The 22,445-nt window shown below is 40.1% G+C and overlaps 2 protein-coding genes across 7 annotated transcripts in view; one reads left to right on the top strand and one right to left on the bottom strand.

Moving 5' to 3' along the window:
* Positions 1-13,999, bottom strand: part of IKZF3 (IKAROS family zinc finger 3) — an 82,175-nt gene extending 68,176 nt beyond the window's left edge. Inside the window, exon 1 of the mRNA XM_072111476.1 lies at positions 13,907-13,999. The gene's annotated coding sequence lies outside the window, so the exon portion shown is untranslated. The remainder of the gene's footprint in view (positions 1-13,906) is intronic.
* Positions 1-22,445, top strand: part of ZPBP2 (zona pellucida binding protein 2) — a 54,503-nt gene that overhangs the window by 3,738 nt on the left and 28,320 nt on the right. For 4 of the 6 annotated variants that reach the window (XM_072111481.1, XM_072111484.1, XM_072111483.1 and 1 more), the window contains exons 3-4: positions 12,210-12,335; positions 18,432-18,593. In XM_072111481.1, coding sequence (XP_071967582.1) covers positions 12,210-12,335; positions 18,432-18,593 — 288 coding nt within the window. The remainder of the gene's footprint in view (positions 1-12,209; positions 12,336-18,431; positions 18,594-22,445) is intronic. The other 2 variants (XM_072111485.1, XM_072111486.1) reach the window with 2 other exon arrangements.

The raw sequence follows: 22,445 nt of genomic DNA, 5'->3' as shown, positions 1-22,445 counted from the left end.
GTTTTTTTCCACTGAGAAACCAGGTGTGATGTTTTCAAATGTCAAAGCAATGTTAAACCTTCAGGTTTTTTTGTGGACACTGAGACAAAATGGATGCATCACAGAGACAAAACGAAGACAAAAGGCAACGGATGTGCAACGGAAGCTGATGGCCAATGTGACAGAGCCCTAACAATGCGTGGCTGTGTCACGGGAGTGGATTTGCTTGAGAAAAGGGTGTTTCTCATAAAATTCTGAATTTAAGTCAAATGCACAAAACCAAATAAAACAATTCATTGGTAAAATTTTAATACATTTTTAACCCCTTAGGGACGTGGCCCTTTTTCATTTTTGCATTTTTATTTTTCACTCCCCACCTTCAAAAATCTGTAACTTTTTTATTTTTCCATGTAAAGAGCTCTGTTTGGGCTTGTTTTCTGCGTAACAAATTGAACTTCATGGTGAAACTTCAAAGTTTTCATACATGTCCAAAAAAAAAATTTCTTAATTTTGCCATGATCTGGCACTAATAACTTTTCCATACTTCAGTGTACGGAGCTGTGGGTGGTGACGTTTTTAATACTTTCATTTTTAGGACTGTATGGGCTTTTGATCACTTTTTATAGAATTTTTTATGTTTTTCAAAATGGCAAAAAAGTGTCATTTTCGACTTTGGGCGCCAATTTCCGTTACGTGATTAAACGCTGAGAAAAATCTAATATCTACTGTATTTTGATAGATTGGACATGTTGGGACGCGATGATACCTAATGTGTTTATGATTTTTACTGTTTATTTATATCAGTTCTAGAGAAAGGGGGGTGAGTTAAACTTTTACTTTTTTTTTACTATTTTTTCATATTTTTTTTTAAAAAAATTCCCATTATTTTACATCCTCAGGGGTAATTTAACACTGCAGGGTTCGATTGCTAATACTATATACTGCAATACTACTGTATTGCAGTACAGGCGGTCCCCTACTTAAGACACTTGACTTACATACGACCCCTAGTTACAAACGGACCTCTGGATATTGGTAATTTATTGTACTTTAGTCCTAGGCTACAATGATCAGCTGTAACAGTTATCAAATGTGTCTGTAATGAAGCCTTAGTGTTAATATTGATTCTTATGACAACCCAACATTTTTAAAATCCAATTGTCACAGAGACCAAAAAAGTTCTGGCTGGGATTACAATGATAAAATATACAGTTCCGACTTACATACAAATTCAACTTAAGAACAAACCTACAGACCCTATCTTGTATATAACCCGGGGACTGCCTGTATATAGCTATTTTACAATGATTTTTAATAGCCTGCTCTCTGCTGGCTATTAGAAATCATTGCACCTGGCAAGCCTACGAGTCTCAATGAGACTCTAGGCTGCCATAGCAACCGATCGCCGCCCTCCTATGACGTTCCAGGGGGCGGCGGGCGGCCATCCAAGATGGCGGCGCGCATCTAATGGTAAGTTAGGTATCGGGTTCGACCGCGGCACTTAATAGGTTAACTGCCGCAATCGGTGCCAGCACCGACCGCTGCAGTGACAGGCGGGTGTTGGCTGTTTTATACAGCCGTTACCCGCTGTGTATGGAGAGAGCTCAGCTCGTGAGCTCTCTCCATATACCCCTTGCGGCACGAGGACTATATAGTTCGGCCTCGGTCGGCAAGGTGTTAAATAAATAATTCAACATCTGTCCTGATTTATCTTAGGGCTACTGTGTCCAAAACGCAAGAAATAGCAGAACTGTTTGTCTGTAGAATGACATTTCCCTCTGTGAATTTGTTGGTTATTTTTCTCTGTGCAGAATTGATGATTCATGTTTTACAGAATATGAAGCTTCAGCTTACCATAGAAATGTAACCCATCCAGCGTTTTTATTTATAAAATTCAAAGTTTTTCTTTTTCAGAAATAATTCACTGTACATGATAGATTTACATTGTTTTGAAAGTAAAAAGTTTTTTGTGACATAACATTTATGACCCCTATGAGTAGCAGGGCTGTCTGCAGACAAGTCCACACAATCAGCCGTGTCTGTTATTGCACCATGCCCCTTGCCCAATTTAAATGAATGCAGAAGTGGAAGACAGTGCCAATTACAGGTACCCCAAAGTGTACAGGCTACACCCACACAAAAGAACATTTTCACTGCCGTGAAGTTAAACAATAGTGGGAGTCATTTATTAACTATAATTTGGTGTAGAAAACCCCTGGTATATGTATTTTTCTACTCCATTTGTGGAAAAAGTTTTTTAGTCAGTGGAGCTTTTCGCCACCCTTACAAGCTTCCTGGCAGGCAAGCGTGTCACAATTGATTCCAGTCTTCTATTGGAGTCAATTGTAGCGAACCATGTACCTATTATATGATGAGGCCATTCTTCCATGGTGTCACACGGCATGGTCTTTCCTTATGATGATTTTTCTTAGGTTACAAATAGAGGGTCTGTTCATGATTCAGCCAAGATGCATTGAGATGCGGCCAGAAGTTACCGTATATACTCGAGTATAAGCCGACCCGAGTATAAGCCGAGACCCCTCATTTTACCACCAAAAACTGGGAAAACCTATTGACTCGAGTATAAGCCGAGGGTGTAGTATACAGCCAGTCTCCGTGTAGTATACAGCCAGTCTCCGTGTAGTATACAGCCAGTCCCAATGTAGTATACAGCCAGTCTCCGTGTAGTATACAGCCAGTCCCAATGTAGTATACAGCCTGCCCCCATAGAGTATACAGCCTGCCCCCATAGAGTATACAGCCTGCCCCCATAGAGTATACAGCCTGCCCCCTGCCAAGCGAATAAAAAAATAAAAAACGAAATACTCACCCTCCGGTGTCCCGATCCTCGGCGCGGTACCAGGCGGCGACGGTGGCTCCTCTTCTCTCTTCTGTAGCCGGCAGATCACGTCCATGTGATCTCCCGGCGGGCGCGCACTAGGATACCGCAGTGTCGCGGCTGATGACGTCATCAGCCGCGACACCGCTGCATCTTATTGTGCGCCCGCCGGCAGATCACATGGACGCGATCTGCCGGCTACAGAAGAGAGAAGAGGAGCCACCGTCGCCGCCTGGTACCGCGCCGAGGATCGGGAGCCTCGCGCTGAAGATTGGGACACCGGAGGGTGAGTATTACGTTTTTTATTTTTTTCTTGACTCGTGTATAAGCCGAAGTGAAGTTTTTCAGCACATTTTTTGTGCTGAAAAACTCGGCTTATACACGAGTATATACGGTATACACATTTTTCCTATAATTCGAAACAAACCTTCTTTATTTTGGTTTTGTAAACAGCACATCCAGCTACTCTTAACATAAAACAGTCACTTAATAATCAGGACACAATTCCAATTCCGCCAAGTGTGCATGGAGGGGCTTGAAGGGGGGCAGTACCCAGCAGGGGTGTGGGCTGGGGCATATTGTTTCTGTCCCTCATCTGCACACTATCTATAGCCTGCACCAGGAACTATCCCACAGCTATCTATGCCAGGCACAACCAGATGTAGCACTTCCCGAGGGCTCCACCGACCGGGAAAGGGTTCAAATATGCTGCCGGACCATATGCTAGCATATGATATTTAACCTATAACAGTGGTGGCGAACCTATGGCCCGGGTGCCAGGGGTGGCACTCAGAGCCATTTCTATGGGCACTCAGACCATCGCCCCAGGACAGAGTTCACCTAATAGAACCAAATCCACCAAATCTTCCTGCGGTCCCATGCAACTTAAGAGATGCTGCTCTCGGCACTATTTTAAAGCAGTTTGGAACTGTGGGAAAAGTGAGAATGTGATGACAGAACCGCATTATCTCTGGGTGTTCTCCTGTTGGAGCCACCATTCTTCCTCTACAGAGAGACCCTGGAGAGAAGCTACACCGTCTGAATGTCTGAATTTTCCCTTCTTTCAACTGTGTTGGTTGCCTCAGGGGGCCATACAATTGAAAGATGTGGAAGAAGTAGCAATAAGTTACTAGTTAAAACGACATGTTGGCACTTCACAATAAATAAGTGGATTTTGTTTGTAGTTTGGGCACTCTGTCTCAAAAAGGTTCGCCATCACTGGTATAGGAGGTCTCTAAAAGATTTCCCTAAAATAGTACATGTAGTGCTTTCATCAACTCAATTTCAGTGTACGATAGTCAAAGGGGTTGGCCACTTTACCGCATGTTTTTTGTAATGTGTGTGTGTGTAAATGTGGGGGGCAGGATATTAGCTAATTTAGCAATATACATCAATTAATAGTTCTGCACCACTTTCTGGCTATGCAAAGCCTCCTGTGTGATATGTGAAGCCTTCTGTATTTTAACTCATCAGCCAGAGATTCCTGACCATAAAATGGTCGCAGATGAAGGGTCATGAGATCTCTATCTGTCCATGAACACTCGCCCTTCCAGGAACTTGATCTTATATTGAATACTATCCTATTTGATGGCGCTATATAAATAAAGATTATTATTATTATATTTAAATTTGGGGAACTAAATAGAACAGCCCTGGTTATAAATATGAAAATATGTATAACCATTCACTATATTACTGGAAGGAATTTAGAAAGATATTCTGCTTTACCTATGAGATCCCAAGTAATCTGACTTTTATTCATCATACAGCATGGTTTTACTCCGTGGGAAAACCTGCACGACAGAATCAGCAGGGGCTGTCCCTAATTTGCATGCTGCAAATGTAGCATTTGTCTCATCAAAGCTGCAAGGGAAATTTAGTAGAAATATGTGATTCTTTGTTTTTGTTTTCACAATTTAAAAAATTGTAAGAACTTATTTGAGTATAAAAATATAACCCCCTACATTTCTGGGCCAATAAACATATTACCTGGGAATGCAAACTGGGCTGGAAAACTTTTATAAATTTTTATTTTTTTAAGAATCACTCAAGAGGGTGGTTGATAAAGAGGTAAAGGTAAAGAGTCAGGATGACTGCTATAGTCCAAATTCCTTACGCACTTAATATAACTAAAAGCGTAGTTCAATGTGGCAGATTTGATGCAGAACTTTCTGCAACTGCCCCATTATCTAACAATTCCATTCAGGTGTATCTTCCTTATGTGAATTAATCTGAACAGCCAGAGCCCAAATTCATAGGACATGCGTATCATGCGGAGGTCCACAGAGTTGTGATTATTCTGAGGAGAGGAGGGAAGGTAACATTTGCAAGATTAACCCCTACGGGACTCAGCCTCTTTTGGCCTTAAGGACGCGGCCCCATTCTTCAAATCTGATCTGTGTCTCTATAAGTGGTTATAGCTATGGAACGCTATGAGATATCCAGGGGATTTTGAGATTGTTTTCTCGTGACACATTGTACTTCAAATTAATTTAAAAATTTGGATGAAATCTTTTGCGTTTAGTTATGAAAAAAAACAAAATTTGGCAAAAATTTGGAAAAATTCTTTATTTTCAACGTTCTAAATTCTCTACTTTTGATGCAGATAGTCATAGCTCCCAAACAAATTCATAACTTACATTTCCCAAATGTCTGCTTTATGTTGGCATGGTTTTTTAAGATTCCACATGTTTTACTAGAATGTTATGAGGCTCAGAATTTAGGTATCATTTTTCACATTTTTTGTAAAATCACCAAAACCTGTATTTAGATGGACCTGCTCAACTTGTAATTGACACTGAGAGGCCTAAATAATAGTGAGACTCGTAAATTACCCCATTGTGGAAACTACACACCTCAACGTATGAAAAACCACTTTTAAGAAGTTTGTTAACGCTTTACGTGTTTTCTAGGGGTTAAAACAAAATGGAGGTGCAGTCTGCAAATTGTAATATTTTTTCACAATACACTAATTTTGGGTGGAAAATTAAACATTTACAATGGATTAAATGAATAAAGGCTCCACAAAGTTTGTTACCCATTCTCTCCCGAGTACACGGATACTCTATATGTGGTGGTAACCTGCTGTATGGGCGCACGGCCGGGTATAGAAGGGAAGGAGGCGCCATCCAGATCAGATTTGCTATGTCACATTGTACAGGCTATAATTTTTTTCTTTTTTTTAATGTGGACCTATAGGGGCTATTTCTTTTGCCACATGAGATGCACTTTTCTGGTACGTAATTTGGGGGAATCTATAGGCTAATTGGTGAGATTTTATTAACTCTTTGTTGGTGGAGGAAATGAAAATCATCACTTTTCAGGAAGATTTTTATGGGGGGTTTTTTTGGCTGTTTACCATACCATAAAAATAGTATATTTTTTTTATTCTATGGGTCGCCACGATTCCAAAAAGACCTCATTTATATAGATTTTTTATTTTTTCCCATTTTTACTGAATAAAAAGTAATTTGGCAAAAATGTTGTTAATTTTAGCATCACCGTCTTTCATATGCATAACCTTTTTATTTTTCGCCTCACAAATCTGTTTAAGGGCTTATTTTTTGCGAGAAGGATTGTTCTTTTTAGTGGTCTTATTTTAGAGTGCATAACATTTTTTAAATCCCTTTTTAGAGCATTTTTATAGGGTATTAATTGAAAATGATCTTTTTTCTGGAGCTTTTTTTTGTTTTGTTTCTTATGGGGTTCACTTTGGGGATCTAATAACGATTCTGTTTTATTATGCAGATTGTTACGGACGCAGGGATACCATATATGTGGGGGTTTTGTGTATTTTATTCAATTGTACTGAATAAAAACCAATTTGGAGAAAATCTTGTTCATTTTAGCATCACCATCTTTTCATATGCATAACTTTTTTATTTTTTGGCTGACAAATCTGGTTAGGGGCTTATTTTTTGCGAGAAGAGTTGTTCTTTTTAGTGGGCTTATTTTGGAGTGCATAACATTTTTTAAATTACTTTTTAGAGCATTTTTTTATAGGGTATTAATTAAAAATGATCTTTTTTCGGAACGTTTTTGCGTTTTTTTTCTACGGCGTGTACCGTGCGGGTCCAGTAACGATTCTGTTTTATTATACAGATTGTTACGGACGCGGCAATACCAAATATGCGGGGGGGTTTTGTGTTTTTGTGTTTTTTATACTTTATTAAGTGTTTTTATAGGAAAGTGACATTTTAGGGGCTTATATTTTAATGCATTTATTTTTTATTTATTCTAATGTATTAACTTTAGTGTTTTTGACTTTTTTTTAATTATGCATACTTGAACTTGAACCAGTGATGCTCTGATCACTGGTTTAAGTTCAATACACTGCTCTACAATACTATTTTATTGTAGAGCAGTGTAAACTGTCTGAGCAAGCTTGCGCATGCTCAGACAGTTTACAGTCAGACCCGGAAGGGGTCTGACTGCCATGGAGACCGGGCAGCTCCGGGGCACATGCCAGTCCTCGGAGCTGCCCAGAAGTGGATCGGATCCCCCGGTAAGCGGCACGGGGGATCCGATCCACAGCGCAAACACCCTTACACGCCGCGGTCATGTTTGACCGCGGCGTGTAAGGGGTTAACACCCGCGATCGGAGCCGGCTCCGATCGCGGGTGTTAGCGCAGGCTGTCAGCTGTACTAGACAGCTGACAGCCGCTGCATCTAGCCCCGGGGACGTACTATAACGTCCTGGTGCGCCTAGGGGTTAACAGACAGAGCTCTAAATACTTACAGTAAATAATAGTGGCTGCCTGGGAATGTAAAAGACTTAGCTCTAAAACCTAAAATTTATAACAAACTTATAGAGGGTCTAAAATAATAGTGATAATATTGAAAAAACAAAAAGTTTAGGCCTATGTTGACCTCTAGGAGACAGCCACATTTTTTAAATCTGAAACAATAGAAAGAAAGCCACCGCTCACTCACATAAGCTGCATCCTCAATATAGACGAGGTCCTATTCCTCCTTAGCTCTCGGTGCACGGAAAGGCAGTCCTGCCGGTTGACTGGATGATGCACAATGAAACAAAGGTATTCCAGCACTCAGAATCTTCTTTAAAAAAATATTTGAATTTTTATTTTGTAAATATTAAAATTGCAAGGTCACATCCTGGCATATCATCCAAAAAAGAAAAGATCTACGCGTTTCGGACTAGTGTTTTTAAATCTGCCCTCTGTCTTTGGCACGCTTTAACATATCAAGGGGATTTTGATATTGTTTTCTCATGACATATTGTAGTTCAAATTAGTTTACAAATTTGGATAATATGTTATGAAATTTGTCTGACATTTCGAAACACTCTTTATTTTCAAAGTTCTAAATTCTCTACATTTGAAGCAGATAGACATATCACCCAAATTAATTCATAACTTTAATTCATAACTTCTCATTGTCTGCATTATGTTGGCATGGTTTGTTAAAGGGAACCTACCACCATGAATCTACCTATAAAAGTAGATCAGGTGGTAGGTGGATCAATAGGGCGTGAGGATAGCCCTTTTAAGGGTTAATCCTCACGTCCCTGCACTGTTTTGAAAAGTTTTATTATCCCTATATTCAAATTTCCTTATGCGGCTACTGGGGCGTGAAGTAGCCACATCTGAGGTTACACGGGGCGGCTACTCCACGCCCCGGTAGCCTCTTTTCTCCTCCTACCGAAAATCTTTGGCGCGCAGCTACGAGGAGCTGCGCGCCCTCTTCCGACGAATCTGCTGTCTGCACATGCGCAGAACAGCAGGCCCGTGCCTGCGCGGTCACCGCTCCGAAGCCGGAGCTGCACAGGCACGGGCCTGCTGTTCTGCACATGCGCAGACAGCAGATTCGTCGGAAGAGGGCGCGCAGCTCCTCGTAGTCCCAGTAGCTGCATAAGGAAATTTGAATATAGGGATAATAAAACTTTTCAAAACAGTGCGGGGATGTGAGGATTAGCCCTTAAATCCACCTACCACCCGATCTACCTTTATAGGTAGATTCGTGGTGGTAGGTTCTCTTTAAGATTCCATGTATTTTACTAGAATGTTAGGAGGCTTAGAATTTCAGTGCCATTTTTCACATTTTTGGGAAAATGGCCCAAACCTATACTTAGGGGTTAAAACAAAATGGAGGTGCGGTCTACAAATTGTAATATTTCTGGACAATACATTCATTTTGGGCAGAAAATGAAACATTTGCAATGTCCTAAATAACAAAAAGGTCCACAAAATTTGATTTCCAATTTCTCCTAAGTGTACCGATACCCCATATGTGGTGGTAAACTGCTGTATGGGCACACAACCGGGCATAGAATGGAAGGAGGCGCCATCAGAAGCAGATATGCATTGTCAAATTGTATAGGCTCTAATTTTTTCCTTTTTTTAATGTGGACCTATAGGGGCTTATTTTTTTAGGATGAGATCCACTTTTCTGGTACATAATTTTGGGGCATCTATAGCTAATTGATGAGATTTTATTAACTTTTTGTTGGTGGAGGAAATGAATGTCATCTATTTTTGACAAGATTTTTTTGCTTTTTTTTAGCCATTATGGAAATACTTCTATATGGCTTCTATATGGCTTTTTTATTTTTCCAATTTTACTGAATAAAAACTAATTTGGAGAAAATCTTGTAAATATAAGCATTATCATCTTATTTTTTGCAAGAAGAGTTGTTCTTTATAGCGGTATTATTATTCTTTTTGTGTAAAATTTTTTATCACATTTTATAGCATTTTTTTAAGGGTGTTAATAAAGAATCATCTTTTTTCTGAAAATTTTTTTAATTTTTTTTTTTACGGTGTTTATTGTGCAGTTCTAATAATGATTCTATTTTAATATACAGATTGTTACGGACGTATTTGTTTTTTTTTGTTTATTTGTGTTTTTATTATTCTTTATTAAGTGTTTGTATGGAAAAGTGACATAGCTTATAGTTTATTGTTTTATTTTATTTTAATGTTTTAAAGTTACTTGTTCTTATTGTTCTATTACTGTGTACAAACTTTAACTTGAAACAGCGATGTTCTGATCCACACATGCACAGACAGTTTACCCAGGACATCGGGCAGCCCCGAGGCACTTGGCAGACCTCGGAGCTGCCCAGAAGAGGATGGGATCCCCCAGTAAGCAGCACAGGGCATCCAAACCCTACGGGAAAGACCCTTACATGCAGTGGTCATGCTTGACCGCGGTGTGTAAGGTATTAATACTCAGTTCATGAGCTGGAGTTAACATACCGTTCGTGAGCCGGTGTCAAAAGCAGAAGGTGATAGAATGTCCTGGGAAGAGACGTTCCCCCTAGAACACATATTTAAATTGAATAAACAGTAAAAATGTACAATTTCACTGCACTTGCAATTTTTTCTAGGTTTTCAATAAATTGCATGGAATATTAAATGGGCCACTAAAAAGTACAATTTCTACCGAAGACAACAAGCCCATATACATCTCTGCTAATGTAAAAATAAAAAAGCAATCGCTTTTGGAATGAGGGGAGTAAAAACAGAAATGCAAAAAATGAAAATGGGTTAAAGCGTTTCCAGCTGTTTTTTGTCTGACTTCGCTCTGTAGAGAATGTGCAAACTGCTTCCACATATATTTATGAAGTGATTGAGCCAGTATTGTGTCTTGGCTGCGTTATGTCCACCATGCCACAAAATTCTTAAAGAGTCGTTCCGTTGCAAAGTCAGATTGGTCGCCACATTTATTACTGTGACTCGACAGTTGGTGCACACTTCCCAAGCAGACTGTGTGCCACTTTTGATTAATCGCTAGGAATACTCGGAAGGCAAACTGCGCCTAGTGCAGTTTAAAATACTTTTGAATAATTAACCCAAAATGCCTGTAATGGCTTCCTAAATGTTTTAAAAACACAATCATGGGGAAGACTGCTGACTTCACAGGTGTCCATAAGGCAATCATTGGCACTATGTGCAGTTTGGCTTTTGATAAATGTGGCCCATTATCTCAGAAAATTTAAATAATTAACCCAAAACACCTGCACTATGTGCAGTTTGGCTTTTGATTGTGCAGGGTATGCTAGATTATTGAATACTGGTGCACAGTCTTCATTAATCTGGCGCTCCCTGCCCTACTCAACCTAATTCTGGTCGAGTCGCTGTAATAAATGTGGCGCATGGTCCGTATCGGCACCAATAAGGCCCCTTTAGGTGCAGAATTTTGTGGTGCGGCAGACACACTGCAGCACTTAATACATGTGCATAAATGTGGGCCAATGACTTGAATTTTCCTTACCTGTATGCCATAGTCATCAATATTAACAGAAATAAAACTTGATAAAGTTCACTCTGTAATGACTCGCTATAATATTTGAATTTCACTTTTTGAATTGAAATACTGCAAAATTATTTTTTACTTTTTCACTTAAAATCTTGGAGTACTGCAATTTTCAGTCTTTATTGAATTTTGATGAACTTGGTCATGGTTCTAGGCTGTTTCACACAAATTTATATATAGTATTTTACATGTGCTGCTCTTTTCTTGCAATACAGGCGGCCCCCTACTTAAGGACACCCGACTTACAGACAACCCCTAGTTAAACCCGTACCACCGTGCCCACTGTGACTTCTGGTGATGCTTGCTGAATGCTTTTCTATAGTCCCAGACTGCAATGATCAGCTGTAAAGTGTTTGTAATGAAGCTTTATTGATAATCCTTGGTCCTATTACAGCAAAAATGTTGATACTCCAATTGTCACTGAGACAAAAAATTTTTTTGTCTGGAGCTACAATTATAAAATATACAGTTTCGATTTACATACAAATTCAGCTTAATAACAAACCTTTGGAACCTATCCTGTACGTAACCCGGGGTCTGTCTGTATACTGTATGTATATTTCTTTAGTTTGGTGGGCAAATTTATTGTGGGGACACATAATCAGTTGAGTTTATAACATATATGCGGGTCGCCTAGTTTGTCTATTGCATAATGATAACATATTTTAACATTGTTATATACTTTTTGTTTTCTTTGTTTTAATTGGTCCCAAAATAAAATAAAAAAAAAACACTTAACTTAACCACTTAACGGCCCCCCATCTGCTCATGCTTCAAGTGCCAGACCCAGCACAATGATGTTATGACGCAAGCCGCTTGATGATGCTTGCGTCTTATAGCAGCAGTACTACAGGCAGGGGGGAGACCCAGTAAATGGACCCCCCTTTCTTTTCGATATGACCACTGTGGATGCGGGCTCCCTCTCCCTATGGTTGAAGTCACATTCCCTGTGACCATGATCATTTTCCCCCTGCAGGAAGATACAGATGTCCATTTATTGGGGTTGAGTTGTGGATTCATATTGACTCATTCCTTTGACTTTATTCTGGGTTGAGAAGTTTAATGGAAATTACAACAAAACAAAGCTATAAAATAATATTTTTTTGCCTTGCAGTAACTGTGTATGTGAAGATGTTAAAAGACAGTCCATTCCTTGCATGTATGGATCTAGATATTGCATACAAAAAGATCATAGATCCCACATTTTTCTGGGTTGGACCTGATGGACGGGACCTTAGAGGTGGGTACAGTTTGTTACACTTAGAACTTTATTGAAAGGGGTATTCTAAAACAAAAACCTATAGTGCTATGAATAAATGAAAACAATAAAACTCAGTGTCGTTAATCATAAAATGGAGGTTTTATAAATTTGATGGGCTTTTTTAAGTAGGCAGAGCTATCTCCAAGATAAAAACTACAAGTCCCATGATCCTTTATTTCTCAGTAACTCCTCCTCACTTTTATGCACTGCTCTGATGTAACAGACTGTTGTGCTCGGTTACCATAGTAATGATGTGTAACTGACATCACTGCATATTGCCCCACTGAGATAACATCTCACCACAACACTGGCCATACTGGGTGCACTGCAACCAACCGACTGCAGCCAAACATAGTGGTGATCACATATGATGGGCATATGATGTGGACATGTGATCAGGAGCCATCTTTTGTAGAGAGTTAATAGTTAAGCCAAGCTCTCCCTCTGAACACCTCCTCCCATGACTTACGTCATGCACCAGACTCCAAATCTGGTTAGCGATGTCTCTGAGTGCAGGACCATCTATTACAGTAAAGGGGGCATTCTGCGACAGGTAAAGCTTGAATTCAGTGTTAACCCCTTCCCAACGGGCGCTGTAGGGGCTGAGCCATCTTCATAGCCAGTAAGTCTTTGCTGCATATTGCAGCAAAGACTTAGCGGTAACACCCGCGATTGTTGCTCGTGACAATCGTGGGTGTTATGCCGTTGGTGGCTTTAAAAAAAATGACGGCGCATCTTGGTGAAGATCGTCGCTCCCCTTGACGTCATTGGGGAGTGGCAATCGGTTGCCACGACAGCCTCGAGTCTTCCGAAGACCCGAGGCTGTCTGGATTTAACCCATTCATTACAATGTGCTATTTGCACATTGTGTTGAATGAGGAGAAAAATCCCCATCTGAAAATGCCCAGTCTATCAAAATGTGATAATGGTTTTTCACTGCATTTAACCCTGTAACGGAAAATAAGTCGAAAAGTTGAAAATGGCACTTTTTGCCATTTTGAAAATTGTTTAAAAATTCAATAAAAAGTGATCAAAAGGTCTTACAGGCCAAAAAATTATAGTATTGAAAACGGCATCAAAAGTTGCAAAAAATGACACCACCTTCAGCTTCATACACCAAAGTATAAAAAATGTATTTGCGCCAGAAGATGGCAAAATCAAAAATAAATTTGTACAGGAGGTTTTAATTTTTGTAAGAAAACATTATAAAACCTATACAAATTTGGTATCCCTGTGATCGCACCGACCCAAAGAATAAAGTAGACCTGTCATTTGGGGCGCACAGTGAAAGCCGTAAAATCCAAGCCCACAAGAAAATGGTGCAAATGCATTTTTTTCTCCATTTCACTGCATTTGGAATTTTTTTTCCCGCTTCCGAGTACAATTTGTTATGCAGAAAACAAGGCATCACACGGCTCTTTACGTGTAAAAATAAAAAAGTAGCTTTTTGAAGGTGGGGAGTGAAAAATGGAAATGAAAAAACAAAAAAGTGCCAGGTCATTAAAGGTGTTACATTCTCAGCCTCCTTCATACAATTAATGTACACTCACTTCAAAGTTGATTTTCTGGATAATACCACCACCCTGGGCCATGAAAGAAATATGACTTGGAAGGTGTTCAGCTGCTTGACAACATCCTGGTGGTGTATTAGGTATATTTCTTCTGACAGGTTCCCCTTAAATACAAAGAATCAAACAAGACATCAAACAAACATCATGATATAATCTGCAGGTAATCTAACCATATAATAGCAACATTTAACTACTTGTGGTATGGTAATTTACTTTAGTTTTTTTTTAGTAGGTCAGTGCCTTATCACAGTGTTTTCTTTAAGCGCAACTCCAAAATTTTCAGCAAATATATAGTTCTTGGTATGTAGGAAAGCTTTGCCTCTTACTTTCATTACCTGTTTCTTTTCTATTCTCCTCAGTTTACATTGTTCCTGCAGTATCTTTCTCTCCTGGTTGTGCTCACCCTGTGAGCCCTCTTAATGCAAGCTTAATAGCTGTGTTGTACAGCGCAGAGCGTTAAGAGGTTAAATGGGTTTCAGTAAAATGAGATTGATAACATAACCGAAGCTACTCTCAAGACCTGTCATGATTAACTGAGTCAAGTAGAGTGCAATTTTCTTAGTGGCCTCTACACTGAGAACAGCCACAGAACTCGTATTCTAATGCTGCGGCTCAGCAGCAGATCACAGCCACTATACAGAGAATGGGCATGGACACTCCAGCAGTCTCCTGAGGGTTAGATCTCCAACAGTGAATAAGTCATTAATCAGTATAATAGAAAACCACTTCAAATCAATTTAAATGGTTCTTACCAGTTATTAAAATAAATAAAATTACTTAATATATGTACAGTGGGTACAGAAAGTATTTAGATCCCTTTAAGTTATTCACTCTTTGTTTTATTGCAGCCAGTTGGTAAGAGCAAAAAATTGGGGTACAATCTGAACCCCATATTGACAGAAAAAATCAAATGTAGATATTTTTGCTAATGTAATAAACAAGAGGTCATAAGTATTCAGACCCTTTGTTGTGACACTCATATTTAATACTGTCCATTCCTAAGAGCACAGAGGTCTCCATAATCTTTAAATGGAAGAAGTTTGGGACGACCACAACTCTTCCTCGACCTGGGCATCCAGACAAGCTAAGCAATTGTGGAAGAAGAACTATGGTGAGAGAAGAACCCTAAGATCACTGCGACTGAGCGCCAGAGATGCGGTAGAGAGACCAGTCGAGTCTTTATGGCAGAGTTTACCGATGGAAGGCTCTTCTGAGTGCAAGCCACGCATATGAAAGCAGCGTACAGTTTGCAAAAAAACACATGATGGACTCCCAGACTATGAGAAATAAGATGCTCTGGCCTGATGGGACAAAGATTGAACTTTTTGGTGTTAATTCAGTGGTATGTGTAGAGAAAACCAGGCACTGCTCATCACCTGCCAAATACAATCCCAACAGTGGCACATGGTGGGGGCAGCATCATGTTATGGGGGCAGGGACAGGACGACTGGTTGTAATTGAAGGAAAGATGAATGCAGCTAAGTACAGAGATATCCTGGATGAAAACCTCTTCCAGAGTGCTCTGGACCTCAGACTGCGCCACAGGTTCACCTTCCAACCAGACAATGACCCTAAGCTCACAGCTAAAATAACAAAGCAGAGGCTTCAGAACAACTCTGTGACCATTCCTGACTGCCCCAGCCAGAGCCCTGACCTAAACCCTATTGAGCATCTCTGGAGAGAATTAAAAATTGCTTCCACCAACATTCACCATCCAACCTGAGCGAACTGGAGAGGATCTGCAAGGAAGAGTCATCCCAAATCCAGGTGTGAGAAACTTGTTGTATCATTACCAAGAAGACTCATGGCTGTACCAGCTGAAATCTACTCAAAACTGAGCAAAGGGTCTGAATACTTATTCTGTACTGTATTCAGTGATATTTCAGTTTTTCTTTGTTTAATAAATTAGCAAAATTATCTACATTTCATTTTGTTCTGTTATGATGGGGCAAAGTGTACATTAATGAGCACATTAATGAGCAAAAAAAGGAACTTTTTGATCTTACCAATTGGCTGCAATGAAACCAAGAGTAAAAATTCAAAGGGGTCCAAATACTTTCCATACCCACTATATATTTATTACAAAAGTTTAGTAGGTTCTAAAAATAGGTTATACATTGTTATGTTGAATAAACTACACTATTACTATACGTTGCAGCTTCATGCCCTTACCAATCTGGTTGTGTGTTTTGGCCCTTGACGATAATTGTAATTGTTAATTTGTTGTGGTTGTTGGAAGTGTGGCAGCCCTGGGCACCTCGCAAATAATGGCTATCCTTCTCCAAATGCTTATTTCCTGCTTGATCACGCAGCAAGCTTTTCATAATCCCTTGTATACCCTTGGGGGGTTTCATTAGAGCAAAACAATTCGCTCCAGCACATAAATTAATACACACAGAAAGCTTCATACGCCAAAGTAATAAACTGCAAGAACATGCCTAGTGCTCCTCAGAGTGTACAAACGGAATAAATACTCTTTGTATAATTTGTACCCTAATAAGATTGTATGAGGGAGGCTCAATCCCAATCAGGTGCTCTACTAACATTGGGAAATTAGTTCCCTGTGATTAGAATAGGTTCTGCACTGCAGGCATCAGAGCAGCATTTGCACACCATTGACTGAATTTTGATGACTTGAAGAGGCGGCTGTAGGATTCTACCAAAATTACACTACAAGTCAATTTTACACACAAAGTCAAGTCCATATATATATATATATATTTGTAAAGAATAAAAAATAATACCTGAGTAACAAAGTTTATGTTTCACATTTCTGTAAATGAGACACATTAAAGGCAATCTGCCATCAGAATCTAGCATGATAAACCCAGGGGAACTTATAAGATTCAGGAGTCTTATATTTGTTATCCATGGCCTCCTTTCTTCTAAAATCAACTTTTTAATTATGCTAATGAGAAGGACTGTGTTGGGTGGCCATTACAAGAGTCTGTAGTTCTGCTATGCAGCACCTCTTCCTTTCCACTTAATAGATTTCAACAGGCAGAGAGAGGGGGTAAGTATTGAGGGAGCAGGGAGAGCGTGAGACACAGTGTAACAGCCTGTGAAGTTACAGTATGGAGGGGCTCTGGTAACACCATCGAGAGCCCTTCAGAGTCCTTAGCATAATTTAAAAAACTATTTTAAAATTGAGTAGGAAGTTGATAAGAGAAGATTACCACAATCACAGTGCCTGCATCTATGAATAATTGCCCCTGGGTTGATATTGTTTGAATAATGAAAAGTTATACAAAATCCCAATATACTTTCTGTATCAGTTCCTCACGGTTTTCCGGATCTCTGCTTGCTGTCATTCTGTAGGAATTTTCATTGTTTATTTCCAGTTTCCATGGTCACACAGATGTGTAGCTCGTTATAACATATTTCTCTGATTACTCTCTATAATACTAAGGACATGTGCACCTCTGTGACCATGGTCAGATTTCTATCCACTGGTAGTAAACATAGAGGCTTTCGTATACAATGACAGCAAGCAGGGATCTAGAAAACCGTGAGGAATTGATACAGAAAGTTGATAAATGTTAAAAATTGTATAATATTCCTTTATACAAAAAAGAACATTCAATTGCCAAAGTGGGAATACCCCTTTAAGAATCATTAGCAGAATGTTAAAGCACATCTACCATTAGCTTTACTGATGGTAGACTGTCCTCAGTGACATGCTTGTTACCGTAGGGAGGTCTGGGCACTTGTTTTCTTATTCTTCAGAAGGTTCGTTATCCCAAGAAAATAACTTTATTAAAATATGTAAATGGACAATCAGAAATTATGCACGCCCCCACTATCTAGATTTGCTCCCAGCACCGCCCACTTGAGCTGCAGACGGCCGGTGATGCCCATGCACAGTAACACTTTCTTCCTCTGCCGTGGACTAGGGCACTTCTGGGTTTCCTTGCGCAGCTGTACTGGTCTCCAGCCGACTCCGCAACAAAAGTGTTTCTGCGCATGTGCGAGACTTGCAGACAACCAAGTAAAGTCACTGGCTGTCTGCAGCGCTAGCGGGAGGGATGCAGTCTTTAGGAAAAATGGCTTAACAAAATTTCCCCGGAGTTCCGAATCCACTGCTCAAGTCTTAACTTTGGCTCTCCTTGCTTTCAATCTGTTTCTATCCATCAGACAGAGACCAGTGTGTAATCTAAATCGCATGCAAGCAAAAATAAGCTTGTAGACCAGTAAAGCCAGGCCTGCTAGTAAGTTGTGGTTAACACCTTGAGACTTGAAAGGACCTTCATAAGTAGGTTACTCAACTACCCAACTTGTTGGTGTCTGTGGGATTCATCTGACATGCCACTTCCCAGCTGTCGGCTACTTTATATCTTGCAGCTTTTGACTCCACCAGCATATAAGTGACCTTTCATGGCTGACTAGTCAAGACATATTGCAAATTGTTTGACTTTACTGGAACAGTTTGCATAGCCTCCTCTACATATCATGCATCAGTATATTCCAGCTGTCAGCGACAACTCATTTCCTGTTTTTGTTTCAGGGCACAGTAACGTGAATCTAACCGAAACAGGAAAGCTCATGCTGAAGGCTTTTAACATATCCATGTCTGGGTCGTACAGCTGCAATCTTATTTATAAAAGCATTGAGAACGATGTAACACAGGAAAAGAAGATGAATAAGTACTATGAATTTGCTGTCCTAGGTGAGAATTCAGATAAGATTATGTAGTACAAAGAAGCAATATCAGCCAAAAGCACACAGCAGTGTAGGTACTTTGGAAATCAATTTTTCAGTTGTATAAAAGCCAACATTTTAAAGTTATTTTCTTCAGGAGCAATTTATTTTTTATTTTTTTGCACAGCATTAAATTTTTACTTGGTTTCTGTGGATGCTTCTTCTCCCACTCAATGCAGGCTTGTTTGTTCTCACAACATACCTGTTGGCTCAGTTTTTCCCTCTTATCTGTTCTTCTGGTTAGAAACATTCATTTGGGCTGATAGATGGCCACCTTTATAAAAATTTAGTATTAATGAGTTTTACTTACCACTTAAAGTGAACATGTCACCAGGAATGTAATTTTTATCTGGTGACAGGTTCCAATAGCCTATGCCAGTGGTGGCGAACCTATGGCACGTGTGCCAGTGATGGCACGCAGAGCCTTCTCTGCAGGCACGCATACCATCTCCTCATTCTCATCAAAGTCGGAGCTCCGGCTCTGTCCATTACAGCCTGAAGCTGAAGCTGCCCGCCCCCCTTCCACTTCAGCCCGGGAAACAGTGGGAAGAGAACGAGTGAGGCAGCTCACAGAAAGGAGCTGACAGCAGCAGAGCAGAGATGCTATGCTGCATCACTGGCAGCGCTGTGCAGGTGATGTATATGTGCAAGTGTATATGTGGCCACGGACAGCTGTCATATGGGTGATCCCAAATCCATCTGTGCCTCCACCCCACAACAACCACTTTGCCATAAAAACCACCTCCCAAATTGGATTCCCCAATGCGACTTTTTTGCCATTTTGCAACATGTAATAAAATGTTATGAAAAGTGGTCAAATGGTTGTACAGTCCTTAAAATGGTAGCACTGAAAGCATCATCTCATATCACAAAAATTACATAACACACAGCTCCGTACACCAAAGTATAGAAAAGCGCCCAAAAAATTAGCACCAGAAAATGGCAAAATGACTTAGTACTTAGTACAGGAGATTTTAATTTTTGTGAATGTATACAAACATTATTAAACCTATATAGATATATTATCCCTGTGATTGTACTGACCCACAGAATAAAGTTGACATGTCGTTTGGGGTGCACAGTGGAAACTGTAAAGAATTTGTCAGAAAAGGCATTCTTTTTACAAAAAAGTCTTTTACGTTGGGGAGTAAAAAATGTAAGCGCAAAAACAAAAGGGGGTAAAGATGGCAATATTTGGTCCATGAGCAAGCTAACTTATCACAGTCCCCTAGTCCCTGCATCTACTCAGGACTACTGTCACTGTATGTGGGTAATGATAATCAGCATATGGCGGTAATATACCTCACTGAATTGCAGTAATATGATATTCATTGCTATATTTGTATAGCATAGTATAGCAATATTATTGGTAACATTGGCCTTTCTATAGTCTTTATTACCAGAATGATGCTATTTATGTGGTTGTAAAGGTGGCATCATGATATGGCAGCATTACTTGTCTTATTGTTAGGTGGTATTGTGGCACCATTGGGCTAAATTTCTGTGTTGGCACCTCACAATAGAAACGTTGGCTTTGGTTTGCAGTTTGGGCACTCGGTCTCTCAAAGGTTCGCCATCACTGGCCTATGCTTTGCTGATTTGCCTTTGCTGATTTGTCAGCATTCTGAATCATTTCAATAGTTTATATAAGTTTCAGTCATATTACCTGGCTCTCTGACATAACATGTGGTGAGTGCTAGACGAGGGGCAGCTGCAGCCTGTGTGTGCCTGAATCTCCTAATGCATTCGTCCTCTCCTCCATACCATCCCCCTCCCCTGCCAGCTCAATACACAAGACAAGTAGTTGGGAAGGGAAGTGAGCTGACACAGGCACACACGGGCTGCAGCTGTCCCCTCCCTAGGGACTCACTACATGCTGGAGACAGGGAGCCAGGTAAAGTGAATTAAACTCTTAAAAGCTACTGAAATAATTCAGAATGCTGACAAAGGCATTTTTAGAATCAACATAACAAAGGTTATTGGAACTTGTCACCATCTAAGAATGACATACATTCCTGATGACAGGTTTACTTTAGGAGAACTGAGCCATTAGGCTACTTTAACAAATGATTTCTAAGCAAAGAGAACAAACAAGTTGGCATTAATAAGCTCTAATGATGGATCCCATTTTGGAGGTTCTTTAGTTAAAAAAGGAGCATCTCAGGCGCTTCAAAAATTCTTTTATTGTTAAAAATCAATAAAACAAAGACAATGGGGGTCATTTACTAAGGGCCCAATTCACGGTTTCCCGACGTGTTACCCGAATATTTCCAATTTGCGCCGTTTTTCCCTGAATTGCCCCGGGATTTTGGCGCACGCAATCGGATTGTGGCGAATCGGCGCCGGCATGCACGCGACGGAAATCGGGGGGCGTGGCCGAACGAAAACCCAACGGATTCGGAAAAACCGCCGCATTTAAACAAAAAAAATGTGTCGCGAAAACTGCACTTACCTTCACTCAGCCCGCCTCAGTGTATTCCAGTGCGTTGCGATGCTCTTCAGCGCAGCAGCGCCACCTGGTGGACGTCGGAGGAACTACCTTAATAAATCCCGGCCGGACCCGAATCCACCGCAGAGAACGCGCCGCTGGATCGCGAATGGGCCGGGTAAGTAAATCTGCCCCAATGTACTTCATGTCTTATTTGAGACTCTTTCTCAGGTAAGTAGCATACGATTAATATAGGTGAGTTTTTATACAGCATGGTGAACATAACACACACACATATGGGGGAATGTCTGTAAACATTACATTTCTGATTCATTTAGAAACACACATAAAAGGACAACATTCAGAAGTCAGCTTTAATAAAAAGAGAGTAATCACTATAGTAAGAAGTAGAAATTTCATTAAAATAAGAAATCTGTGAGATAAGTAAGTGTTCCAAAATCAGAGGCACCCATGGCTCTCAGGGTACGGAAGCCGAGATGGAAGAATTTAAGCCTGTTTTATTGGACAGAATTGGATCTGTGTAAAATAGTTATGCTGGTAGGTGAAAAGGCCCTCTATGATGAAGTAATGAGTATTAGCTTGCATTGGGTGTGAAGAGGCATCTATATAAGAGAAACCAAGCAAAACAATAAAAACCTATTGGGGAAATTTTTTATGCATGATGTAATGAAGTTGTGGCCTGCACCTTGCCATCAGACAGCATCTCTAGTGCTATACTATGCTATGAACAAAGTAAGAAAAACGGTAAGTTCATCAGCTCACCTTCCCAGCTATCCCACCACGCCAGTGCATGCCAGGCGGAATCAGCACACATTAGGACAACACATGGTTATCATGCACATAGCCAAATCTTTCGAGGAACTTGGTGATTAAAAGCAAAGGAAAAAATAATGTGTTTCGAATCAAATCTATTCTTAATCGCAGTCATGTGAGTCATGTGAGAGGGAGACAGGCCTCCCTCCAAGGGGTTGGCCACCTATAAATATAAGACTCTAATTGGGTCACCCATATTATACCTACAATAGTAATGTTTGCTTATGTGAGCCGCGGTTCACGTGACCCCAGGCAGTAGGACTTGGGACTTCCTTTGATGGAAGGGGCTGTGCGGTTATTACTGTCTGCATACCAACTCCATCATATCCACTCCAATATCAGTGGTCAGCGGATGTATCCTATGCATAAATTACTATCAGTATAGAACACCTCAATAATTTTGCCTTGTGCTTTAAGGCATTTATGCTTGTATTTTTGGCAGGTCCATCCAGCAGTCTTATGTTTATGTAGACCTAATCATAAATGCAAGTTAGCCATTGAATCTACAAGGAGAAACCCCTTTGAGGCCGGTGAAGTGTTTTTAATCTTGCCCCAAGT

The sequence above is a fragment of the Engystomops pustulosus genome, chromosome 6, assembly GCF_040894005.1.
Source record: "Engystomops pustulosus chromosome 6, aEngPut4.maternal, whole genome shotgun sequence".
Taxonomy (NCBI): Eukaryota; Metazoa; Chordata; class Amphibia; order Anura; family Leptodactylidae; genus Engystomops; species Engystomops pustulosus.
The sequence above is the reverse complement of the archived record's forward strand: the minus strand, read 5'-3'. Positions and strand labels throughout refer to the sequence as shown.